The sequence below is a fragment of the Aphelocoma coerulescens genome, chromosome 14 (genome assembly GCF_041296385.1).
Source record: "Aphelocoma coerulescens isolate FSJ_1873_10779 chromosome 14, UR_Acoe_1.0, whole genome shotgun sequence".
Classification (NCBI taxonomy): Eukaryota; Metazoa; Chordata; class Aves; order Passeriformes; family Corvidae; genus Aphelocoma; species Aphelocoma coerulescens.
In genome coordinates, this window is record NC_091028.1 from 8,928,189 (window position 1) to 8,940,703 (window position 12,515).

Consider the following 12,515-nt stretch of genomic DNA (forward strand, 5'->3'; position numbering starts at 1 on the left):
AAGGCAAACGGCATCAGGGGTGCAGGTTTTGGTCGCGGAGGTGGAGCTGCCAGGCTGGACCCGGATCAGGACCAGGACCAGAGTCAGGGGCCCAAACCCCCCCTCACGGAGCATCCTTTACCCCCAGGGTAACAGAGCAGCGCTTTTCAGTAGGAATAAAAGAGAAAAACCCTTCTTTAATTTAAATAACGCCATCTTTAAGCACATCACTGGCGTTTGATGAAGAGGATGTGAAGCTTCCCAGAGCTGCCAAACATCACACACAATCTCCAAGTAGTAGCAAAGAAAGGAGAAACGAAAAATGTATGGTTTAGCCCCAAAACAACCAGCAAAGACCTGACCTTGAGTCTGTCGGTTGTGCAGAAAAACACGTCCCAGGGTGGATTAAAACACTGAGCTACACTTGGATTAGGTCTGAACCGTGCTGTGGAAACAGCTACCAGTCCCACAAAGCTCTGCTGGTCCAGCTAAATGCTAAAATCTGGGAGAGAAAACTCTTGCAGGCTTTACCCCCAGAACAGGAATTCTGCTTATGAACCCCAAATTCTCAAACCTCATCTAGCCGTGTGTGGGAGAGGATCACAGCCCCAGCAGCTCCCACAGCTCCAGGGGATGGGGAGCCTCCGGACCCTTGCTCAGGAGTGGGACTCGCTCCAGCCCGGCAGCAGCATGGAGCTGTGATTTCCATTCCCGTTCTGCCCGGGCTGGGAGGCTCCCCAATCACTCATCTGGCTGCAGATGTTTTGCAGATGGGGCCATTGTCACCAGTTACCAGGAGTGAAGGTGCTTGACAGGCTGGGAGGCAGCGGCCGTGCACCGGGGCTGGGAGCCCCTTGCTCCCCTTCCCCAGCCACCCCTCTTGCCCCGGGGCACAGCCCAAAACCCCTGGCAGCTTTTGGAGAGGGTCACCCTCTCCTGACACATCCCTGTTCCAGCTCCAGTAACGACTGATCAAAGACTGCCCCCGGAGCAGATCCACACCCCGTGTGTGGCTGGGGGTCCCCTTCCCCATCAGCACCCCAGGGTGCTCTCAGCTGTCCCAAATCCAGAGTCCCTGTGCCCAAACCATGCTGTGCACCACGAGCTGGTGGCTTTGTCCTTGCCCTGACAGGGACGGGCAGTCCCACAGCTCCGGGGACACGGAGACCTTCAAAGAAACCCCCAGAAAGGCTTTTCCTGCAGCTCCACTCTGCTTTCCCTGGTTTTTTTTAAGACGCTGGAAACTCATCCTAAGTAACCACTTCCCAAAATAAAAGTTGTGACTCCAGAAGGGTGCAGGCAGGCCAGGCTGATCCCATCTGCATCCCAGCCGGGGTTTGATTTGCCAAAGGAATTTAATCTCCTATCAGGAGATTTCGCACTGAGGCATTTTGGTCATGACCTATTTGAACTCCACCAATAAAAAAGGAACTCGCTCCCAATTGTCTCACTGGTGACACATTTTGTTCCCTGCTGCCCTAATTCCCTTTTTTTTTGGGCAGCTGAGCATATGCTGGGCCATCAGATTAGGGATTTTTTTTTAACGGAAGCAAACAAGAGCTGCTTTTCCTCCATTACCATCCTGTGATCCAGGTGGTTTTCCAGTGGGAATGCCAGGACAGTGGACAGGAGGACAGTGTGCATGTCAGCATCAGGGACTCAGGGGGTCTCTCATGCTCCATCCACATCCAAAAGAACTGGGAAGCTCCCCCCAACCTTGGAGAAGTTGGTACACGGACGGGGTTGAGAAGCAGGGAAGAAGCACAATCCATAATATATAAATCCTAATGGCTAAAATGAAATTTCTGATCCAGGGCCGGTCACAGATGGCTGGAGCAGTTTAATATGGGAACACGCCAAGCAGTTTTATTGCCGTGAAAAACAAGCTGAGACAAATAGATTGTGTTGGGAGCGTTATTAACACGGACTCGGTGGAATTTCTCCCACAATAAGGGAGCCCCTGACAGGCAGCGATTTCAGCCGTGTCAGGGATCAGAGGTGGCTGTGATGGCAGCGGGCTCAGCTCAGCTCAGCCCAGCACGGCACCCCTTGGCTTTTCCCCCAGAGCAAACAGAGTGGAACCAAAGCAGTGAAGAACAAACTGCCCCAAACTGTCCTACCCGCAGCACTGAAGCACAACACGACTTACAGGAGACCCAAGACAGCATCTCACAGTCTAAACAGAGCCAGAGTTATCCCCTCGGGATGCAGCTGGGGCGAGAGGCTGGATGCCACACACATCCCCCCAACCCAGTCCAGGTTAACAGGACAGCGGCTGTGTAACCATCAGAGGCAGTGGTTATTCACCAGCACTGCGGGTCGGAGGGGATCTGTGTTTCCCCCCAGCTCTACTGCAAACAGATGTTTTTAACCTAAACGGTGCTGCCAGGGGCTGGCGCATCCCTGGCACGGCACCACCGGGAAAACGCGCGCTGCAAAGGGAGACGGTGCCCGGGACGCGGGGGTGAGCGAGTGCCACAGCCCTGGTGATGCCGGGGAGGATCCCCCGTGTCCCGCTCGGCCCCGAGGGTGACTCCTGCCTCCGGAGCCCAGGGATGGACTGGGGGTGGTGGCGGCAGCACTGCAGAGCACTGGGTACGGAGCCGGCGCCACCGGAACCGCAGCTCTGCCCTGGTTTGAAACCAGCTCAGAAATCAGAGCAGCACCGAGGGATGTGACCCCCTGGGACTCCGACCGACCCAAAATAACCCATCCCCTCCCAAGCCCCTGCAGGGCACAGCCAGCACCGGCACAGGCTCCCGGCGCGGGGAGCAGAGGGGACAAACCCCGCGGTGCCCCGGGCCAGACCCGTGCTCTGGAGGCGCAGGTGATGGAATAAGCCAAATTAGAGCCTCCCCCTCCTGGCGGAGTCCGTGAGCGGAACAGCTCCGAGGCAATACGAATGCTAAGAGTTAATTAACTTCCAGCACACCTTGGTTTTGCAGTGCCAGGGGCTGCCACATTCCAGAATTAACCTGATTTAAACCCATTTTCCTCACTCCCAGGAAAGGTGCGTTCGTTACTCACCCGAGACAGCTCATCTTCCCCTCTGGCAGCCGGATTTCAGCATCCTTGGGCAGAACTACAACTGTGCACTTTGCCTACACACATCAGCCATATGGGCAGGGGATGGGAGCGGGGAGGACCCGGCACAGCACGTGCATTATCCCTGCTATCCACAACCAAGCAGATGAAAAAAAATGTCAGCAAATTAAAATCTGCAGGAGCTTAATTCTGGGCAAATGGGATGAAATCCATTCGAGATAAAAAGAAAGGGAAAAAAACCCAACAATACTGGAAAAGCCCAGCTTGAGGACAGAAGAGACGTGTCTGCAGCCCCGGGTGGATCCGTGTGCTGAGTCGGGGGTCTTGGGTTACGCTGAGCCGCAGCACTTTGCAGGGAGCACGGTAAAGCCCGGGGGGAGCCCAGGGAGGGGACAGCAGGGGAGGGGACAGCAGAGGACAGCCGGCAGCAGCAACAGCACAAAAATAAATACAGCTGGTGCAGAGGGAAGATCCAATCAGGGCAGCGTGAGGGTCAGTGGGAGACAGGAACGTAGCAGTGCCTGGCCCTGCGTGACAGGGGACACATGGGCACAAACAACCAGGCACCACCGTGTGCCTGTGCCAGGGCTCAGCCACCTGCCCGGGGCATGGAACAGCGGTGGGACCTTTGTTGGTATCACCCCAGCATCACCCCAGCATCCATCCCAGTCCCCGGCCAATGGCAGTGCCATCGCTGGGGGGAAGTGGCTCATCCCAGCCCTCCAAGGGCTCCTCTCCTCCAGGCTCTCCAGGAAGAGGGGCATGGACGAGGTCACAAGGGTGTGCAGGACTGTCCCCATTTCAGGGGGAAACAGTCCCTGGAGAATTGGGTGCAGCCTTGCAGGGCTGCCCAGGCTGCCCCATGGGTACTCCCAAGGTCCCAAGTCCTCCCTGGGATGATCCCACAGGACAAGCCCCAGGACACTCACTGGGTCAGGTCTGATGGGCTCTTCAGCCCAAATTGCACCCACATCACTGCCCAGGGTGGCTGCCTTGTGCCCCAGGACAGCATGATGGCCACACCAGCACCCCCACACTGCACCCCACCCCCAGAGCGGGAATCTGGGCACCCCCTGCATGAACCCGCCCCCGGCCTTTCCCAGCCCCGGGTGCTGCCTCAGGGCACAGATCCCAAACCCCTCCTCAGTCAGTGACAGATGTAACCGGCTGAAATCACCCAAGGAATTCACAGCACCCTAAATCCAGAGCTCCCAGGAGCTGCTCACCACCTTCAGTGAGAGTAAAAGCATGAACAGCTCTTGCTTGGCAGCAAAGGCACCGGAGAGAGCCCAGGCTGAGCAGCTGGGCACGCATGGCACTGCCCCCAGCACCCGCAGCTGGGAAACCTGGTCTCCAAGGCACCTTTTTTATTTATTTTCTTGGCTTCATTTCATTAAGATTAGACAGTAAATCTTTTCCCTGAGCTAAATATTTCATTTCCATTAAACCCAGATTAGCTGCCAGATCCACAGTGCTCCTTGCCCCAGCCCTGGCGTTAACCTTTCACACGGGGGCATGGGGCAATAAGGGGGTTTGACCTTGTTTTTGGGAGCCATAACATCGTGCTGCCCCTGGCACTACAGGCTGGGCACAGGGCGAGCTCCGGACTGCAGCACCGGGTCCAGCGACCCTCTCCTCACTGACACATGGACAGGGACATCCTGGGAGGAACCTGCTGTGCCCCCCACAGAGGGGCTTGGGTCTGGGAGAAGATTTGGACACGTATTCAAATCCCCTCTGTGGGGGGAAGTAATCCCATATAATTCAGGGATGATGACAAAGGGCATATCCGAGGCACTTGAGGTATTTTCCTGGATCTTTCTGGGGAAGAGAATTTTCCTGAATTGTGAGTGGTGGGGGCTTATTTTTTGATTTAGTTTGGGGTGATGGCTCAGGCCTGGCTCAGTGCCATCCATCCCTGTCCCCAGTCCCAGCTGTTGGGTCCCTCCAGGATGCTCAGTGGGGACAGGACAGGCTGGACATGGGCACTTGGACAAGGCAGGGACAGGACAGTCCCGTCTGCACACTGGCCCTGCAGGAGTCTGTGCCTGTTGTCCCCAGGTGTGGGGTGCTCTGGGGGACCCACATGCAGTCACAGCACAGCAGGGGGACACTGCATGGCCAGGGACCCCGACCCACTCCCCCACCCTCCCCATCACTGGGTCGCAGCGGAGACCCCTCACAGGGACGTTGTTATGGAAACTGTAATATCTTACAATTCCTCTGATTAAAGCAGGAATTGGAAAGCCGGGCCCAGAGCGAGGCCAGATGGAGACCTGATTCCCTAATGGCCATCGTCTCAGCCTGGCTGTAATCCCACCACGTGTCCTTGTGCCAGCACCAGCTCCGGCCCCAGCTCCAGCCACGCTGCCCAAGAGCAACAGATCAGCTGCACTGTCAGCACCCCTGGCACAGAAGGTTCCAGAGGTGCCGAGGACTCCGAGCCCCAGGGGAGCATTGCCAGAGCATCCTGGGATGTGTGACCACTCCCTGGCACCCCGGGCAGCCCATGGCCCCAGCAGAGACCCCCTGGACCCCCCACTGTCAGAGCTGCTGGCAGCCCTGGCCAAGCCCTTGGCTACCCTCCTGCCCTGAGGAACTCAGATTATTTTCTGGCCAGGCTTTTGGAGAATCTCCAGTGGCTCTGCAGCTAATCCCATCTGCCTTCCAAATCATGGCCAAGAATGGGAGCTGCACCCCCTGCTGCAGGCAGAGGCAGTGGGGTGCAGGTCCCCCACCCTCCCTGGGCAGAAGGGCACAGGGGTGCTCGGCTAAGATGCCACCAAGTTTGGCTCAGCTGTCCCTTGGAAGGCTGGCCAGCTTCTTCCCTGCAGGATCCTCCCACCTCCTTCCCACAGGACCCTCCCAGCCTGCACTGCCCAGCCCTGCTCCCCCGTCAGCAGCGGGCCCAGGGAAGCTGTGGTTTGGTGGCCCTAGGGCAGCGTGGAGGTGGCCCCTTGTACCTGATGCTGTCGATCAGGTGCTGGTGGGACTCCTGGGTGAGCACCATGCACAGGGCGTCGGCCAGGCACTCCACCCTCCTCTCGGCCGCGTACTGCTTCAGCACGGTGAACACCTTCTCCTTCAGCTCCGGCTGGTCCCCCAGGATGGCATCCACCTGCAGCGAGGGACGGGAGGGGGAAGGGGTGCTGAGCAGGAAAGTGAGGAACCATGGGCAGGGGCACTGCCACATGAAAAATGTGTCCCACTCCCTGCTCAGCCAAAGGGGAGGAGAGGGACACTTCAGACATCAGCCCATCACACAGCACTGCTCTGGTCTCACACATGGCCATGGAACTGCTGTTCCAAACATTCCACCAGCACAGTGGCATGTCCCCAAACCCCCAAACTTTGCTAGGTCACAGTGGCCCTGCAGGAGTGGCTCTGGCACAGCTGGGATGGGATCAGTCTGGACTCTGCCTGGCAGAGGACACTGCAATGGGCTTTTGGAGTTATTTAAGCTTTGTGCATCACTCCCTGATCCCTCTGGGCAGCTCTGTCCTGCCCTTAGCACTGGGAAGCTGCTGGGAGTGGGGAGACAGAACATGAAGGTGAGTGCCAGCCCTGGAAACAGCATTGTCAGCTCCCAACCACTGTCCCAGCTTCTCCACCTGGGATAGGCAGGGTAATTAGCTAATTACCATCGAGCCAATTATCCTGCATGGGACCCTCCTTATTCACCTCCTGCCACACTGGGGAGTTGCCCCTTGTCCTTGGGCAGTGGGAGCTGGTTCCTCACCTGGAACTCTCGTGTGGGAGGCAGGAGCTCTCTGTGACCACCCATCCATACCTCTGTGTGTTGGGTTTTCCTGAAAGGTGATGTTTTTGTGCTGCCAGCAGGTTTAACTTCAGGGTTTAACTGCAGGAAGGGGAAAGGAGCCCCTCACCCTTCCCCAGGGCACTGGGGGTGTGTGCAGGGCTCTCTGTGCACCCCTGTGGTGGCAGCACCAGGGAGCCTGCAGGAATCACCTGCCTGGGAAATGGGAAGAGCTTGTCCCACTTGGCAGCTCCCCAGGGAGGCCGACACCAGCACCAGGACCCCAGCAGAGCCCCCTGATGCTGCTGGCTCTGCGCAGGCACCACGGGGGCTCCTGGCAATGGCAGTACTTCAAGGTTACCAAATTTGGGGCAGGCGCGGCAGCAGTGTCCCCTGGGCTGGCTCATGAGCACGGTCCCCAGGTCCAGCACAGGACTTACAGACTCTGGTGTTCCTGGTGGGATGGATCCCAGAGGGCTGCTGTGAAATTTTTGCCTGGGCTGGGATCGCAGGATTTGGCAGGTGGGAATTGCAGAATCACAAAATCATTTTGGTTGGAAGAGACCTCCCAGATCCTCCAGAGTCCAACTGTACCAATCCCCACCTTCTCAACCAGCCCAGAGCACTGAGTGCCACATCCAGTCACTCCTTGTACACCTCCAGGGATGGGGACTCCACCACCATGGGGGTGCTGCCACCTCTCCTGCAGTCCCCAGCACGTCCCTGAGCACACAGGGGACAAGAGAAGATACTTCCCTGGAAATGAGACCGTGAGCACCTCCTTTGCTTGCCGGTGATGCCCCCAGGATGCCAGGACACTGGCACAGCCCAGCTCAGTGCCACTGATACGGACACCACTGTCAGCCAGGCAGGTGATTCACCCTGGGGCTCTACCAAAGGCAGGAGGCTGGGAAAAGGTGACCCGTGGGCAGTGCAGGTGTGAAATACAAGCCACCAGCACCCTCCGACCTTCCAGCAGTGGGCGGGCAGGAGCACCCGGGTGCTCGAAGCACCGGCAGCACCACCTGAGCTGGGGTGCCAGGTAAACGAGGGGGTAAAACACCCCGCGGGGTTTAGTATTTTCTGCATCATGTAGGAACTGAAGCCACTTCAAACATCTGTGCTGTGAATTCCCTCTGGAGAGGCATCTGCCAGCTGAGCTGTGCTCCAGCAGCCAGGAGCACGCGTGCTTTATTTTCCTGCTTCTGCCCAGGCTGGTCGGGGCTGTCCCGGGTGGCTTTGTTGGGCTGGGAAGGGAGGGGACAGAGGTGCTAATGGGGGTGCTCACAGCACCACAACAAACTTGCTCTCCTGTGATCATCCAGGAATCTTTTACTTGGCTTAATGTGACTTCACGAGATGGAGGCGGCATGAAAAACCGCCCCTCCTCATTAATCTCCCGTAATTAGCAGGTATCTGTTTCCCACGCCCACGAATCCAAACCTCAGTGTGTATTTGTGAATCTTTAATGGAGAAGCTGACTGAGGGGATTCGCCTGATACCCACAATCTCTTTACGGATGTGTTGTTCCTTTATTAACTTGGGATCAAAAAAACCACAACCTACCAGCCTGGTTATTTTCATAACAGCATTTTAAAAGGCTACTTTGAAATGGAAATTAGAATGATTGAAAAAAAACAACTGTGATCAAATTTATAATTAGCACAAGGCGAAGTGTTTGGTAAAATACCCACGAGGAAGCTTTCAGGAGCACAATGAAGATGTAATCACATCGATGTTTTCCCTTTTGCAACAAAATAAGAACTAAAATGTCTGCGGGGTGACAGGCTTAGATTGTGAAGGGACATCCAGGCACGCAGCAGAGCGGGATCTGCCCTGTGGGTTTCTCCACGCTCTTGTAGTGCAAGGGAGTAAGAACCTGGGGTCATCCCCAGGGGATCTCCAAGCCCTGTGCAGCATCCATCTGTTATCCCAGGTAATTACCAACCCTTTTCTCGGGTGTTCATGCCCCAAATCTGCACCCAGCCCTATGACCAAGCCGGGAGTATTCCCCATCCGCGTGCGCAGCCAACGTGGATGTGGGAATCTCCAACCCGCTCGACGCAGGGGGTGCCCAGCGCCCCGGCCCCTCATCCCATACCCCGGCCTCACCTTCCTGCTGAATTCCTGCGCTTTCTGCTTCCTGTCCCGGCGCACGGTGTCGGCGCTGGGGCCGGGGTCCCTCGAGGTGTCCCCGCGCTGCGGCCGCAGCAGCGCCAGGCGCAGGGACCGCCCGCGGCACGACCCCACCAGCGCGGCCGCCGCCTCGGGCAGCACCACCGGCGTCCCGTCCACTTCCAGCACGTAATCCCCCGGCTCCAGCCCGCAGGCCGCGGCGGGCGACTCGGGGCTGACGCTGGCCACGCGCGGGGGGCTCTCGCTCGCCAGCTCGAAGCCGAAGCATCCCCGGGGCCCGGGGGGGATGCTGGCGTGCTGCAGCCGGGACACCACGCCGATGCTCGGGGGGACGTTGCCGCAGCGCCGGGCCAGCCCCAGCAGCGCCTCGCAGCCCAGGGAGGACACGGGCTGCCCCTCGATCTCCAGCACTTCGTCCCCCGGGCGCAGCCCCGCCAGCGCCGCGCTGCTGCCCTCCTGCACCCACAGGATGTAGCACGGCCCGGAGCCGCTTATCCGGAACCCGAAGGACTCGGGCCAGCCCTGGTTGGTTGCCGGCATGGCTGCGACTGGAAAAGAAGGAAGGAAAGTAAGTTGTGACGGCTTTTCCATCCTTAGGGGTCGTGCCTGTAGATGCCATGTGAGGCCCATTACAGTGTGTGCTGTGTCCCACTCACCGTGGGAAGAAACGGTCCCAAGATCCTGTATTTCCTCTAGATTTCCTTAAAATAACAGCTTTTATTCTATCTTTGGCTGCTGGCAGTGCCACTGAGGAGGCCACGTTGGCTGGGAAGGTTGGGGCTACACGTGGCACCCAACCGTGACCTGGCACGGCCCTGGTCTCACCTGTCTGTGGCACTCACCTACCCCCGCTCCCCAGGAGGTGCATTTAGGCATCTTTTTGCATTTATTTGTCTATCAAAATTATTATTTCATTTCTCTGATATGTCACATTAATGAATAGATGATCCAAGCACTTAAACCAGCTTGATTTTAACCAGCTTGTCTCAACACTCAATATTTTAGCTGTTTGCAACTACAAAATTACTGTAAATTCATTAGAATTTGCCAAATCCTCTCAGCTCTCCCAGGACCATTTCTTTGTGCCTTCTCAGTCCCGTATACGGATTGTCCTGATGTCAGCATCCCAAAATGGCAGGATTTTCAGCAGGACTTGTTTGTGGTTCACGTGAAGGGCTTGGACTGGCTCCATGGGTGTTCAAGGAGACACTGGGCACATCAGCCCTGAACATCTGCAGGAGTCGTCTTTGCCCAAGGTAAACCCGACCAGCTGATGTGCACAGTGCACTCAGATGCCCTTTCCATGCTCTGCTGTCCAGATGACCCCGCTGTGGTCCCTTCCAACCCTCCCATTCCGTGATTTGGTGATGTGTAAGTGCCTGCACTGTCCACTGACACTCGCTAAAATAACTCGTGTGGTTTTCCTCTGCGTTTGGCCTCAGCTGTCAGTGAAGATGCTTTTTACCCCCATGTTTATTCCCTCTGTGTCACTGAACACACATTAAGCACTTACAAAAATGAAACTCAGACGATTTTACCTGGGCAAATTATCTTACAGAGACTACAAGGACTCAGAGGGGAAGAGCTGAGGGTGAAGCACAGGGCAAGCCTGGCAGCAGCAAGATGAAACCCATCTGCGACCAAGCCCCATCCCTGGGGCTGCTGAGCACAAATTCTGACAGCTTCAGCAAGAGCCCAGTAAACACTGGAATGGTCCCAGTGCTGCTGCTCTGGGCTGTGCTCCAGGGGAAAGCCCGGCAGATCAGCGGGGAGCTGCACCCCCTTCCACCTCTCCACCCCTCGGCTCGAGCACTTACAGAAGTCCGCAGCCATCCAGGCAAGCCGGAGGCTCTCACCGGCGGCAGGTTTGTCCCACCAAGGGCTCGAAGCTTTCTTGACTCTCCTCCATCACCCCCGGAAGCGCTTCCCATGTACCCGCAGGGCTCCTGGGAGCATCTTCCCGGCTCCCCCGTCCTCGCTGCAGCCCCGGGGTTGGGGGGACGGCCCGGGGGTGGATGAAAAAGCTGCCGTGGGACAGAGTGGGCAGCGGGTGGCTGCCTCTTCCCAGCCTTCTTACGGGAGCCCTGCGCCCTTCCAGCTGCTCCAGCTCAGCGTCAGACACACACTCAGGTCTTTCTGGCCTTTTCGTTTCCTAATTAACTTTATTTCCATCGCACAAAGGAGCGCGGACAGACTAATTGCCGTGCTCGTCCTGGCTGAGCCTGGTGCTGACCTGAGCCTGCAGATCTGGGGGGAATTAGGAGCTGGAAGGAGGGAAAACAGATTAGTGCCCGTGGAGGGAAATCCTTTACCCACAGGGCAAATCTGAAGCGACAGCGCCGTGCGGAGCAGCGGGGACAGCTCTGGGGGGGACCTGGGCGTGCCGGGACCTCGCTGGCCCCGCCGGCAAAGGTGAGTGGGACACCGAGATTTTGGGAGTGCAACCAACGCGTGGTTTGCTGCAGGGATTTGGGGATCGGGGACTTCGGGGCTCGCCGGGAGAGCTGTCCCCAGCCAGGCTGCGCCGTGCAGGACAGAGGGGGGTCCTCGCAGGGAGGAGTAGCCGAGTGTTTGGCCACAGAGCCCCCCGTGCTGGCACCGACTGTCCCTTAAGCTGCTATTTCTGATTTTCTCCTCGGCTTCCTCAGCACTGAGGGATCCCAGGGCTTAGCACGCTAAGAGGTTTTAGGGAATTACGCGTCCTGCTGCGGCACCAGCAGGAGGGGCGTCTGCATCTCTTCATGGACCACGCGGTGATCCGGCCTCCCCTCGGCTCCGGCGCGGGCCGTGCTGCCGGCAGCGATGGACGGGGTGGGAAACAGCCTCCCCGGGAACCCTGGAACAGCTGGCAAGGGGTTGGGCACAGCCTGAGCTGTGGGGACCTGCTCTGCACAGCCGGAGAGTGAGCACGATGTGGTGGAGGGTCTGCTGCAGGGGACTGCTGCAGGGGATTGAAACCCACTTCTTCCTCCTCCTCCTCCCGCTCTGCCTGTCCTCTCCAGCTTCTTTCTGGCAGGTTCTCCTGCACAAATCTCCTTCTGAGCAGCAATCCCCAAGCATCTGTCCTCCCGTGCTGACACCGACACAAACACCTCCTACAAACCTCATGCATCTCTGTCACTATTCCCTGCCCAAACAGTCAAAACTGCAATTAATCCCCTTTTTTTTTGTTCAGTCAGTGAGGTAATTGCTTAGTTTTCCAAGTGATTTGAGCACTTTAAACACTGACAGCAAATTTCAATCCTTGCAATAACTGAGTTCTGGGATCCCAAGTGAATGGAGGTGGTTTCCACAAAGACCTTCCACCAGACTTTGCCCAGATCAGACTTTTTGACTGATTTTCACAGCACTTGGACTGAATGAGCTTCATCCCTCTCAGTCTCAGCCTCTGTCCAGGTATTTGCTGGCTGGTTGTCCTTGAGCACAGCCTGTAAGGGCACTGAGAGTGGACGAACTCCTCGGCAGTGTCGCTGCTGGTCCCACTGTGGTGGCACTTGCTGCAGCTCCTGTCCTGGCTGTGCCCAGTGACCGTGGCACACAGACCCTGCCTCGTCTCCCACAAATAAACCACCTTGTGCCCACCCCCAGCCCCTTCTGT

At 57.4% G+C, this 12,515-nt stretch overlaps 1 protein-coding gene across 1 annotated transcript in view; it reads right to left on the reverse strand.

The window, feature by feature from the left end:
- Nucleotides 1-9,773, reverse strand: part of LOC138118932 (delphilin-like) — a 31,779-nt gene extending 22,006 nt beyond the window's left edge. Inside the window, 4 exon segments of the mRNA XM_069030310.1 lie at nt 5,988-6,142; nt 8,894-8,948; nt 9,059-9,216; nt 9,218-9,773. Coding sequence (XP_068886411.1) covers nt 5,988-6,142; nt 8,894-8,948; nt 9,059-9,216; nt 9,218-9,547 — 698 coding nt within the window. The 5' untranslated portion in view covers nt 9,548-9,773.
- Nucleotides 9,774-12,515: the final 2,742 nt, after the last annotated feature.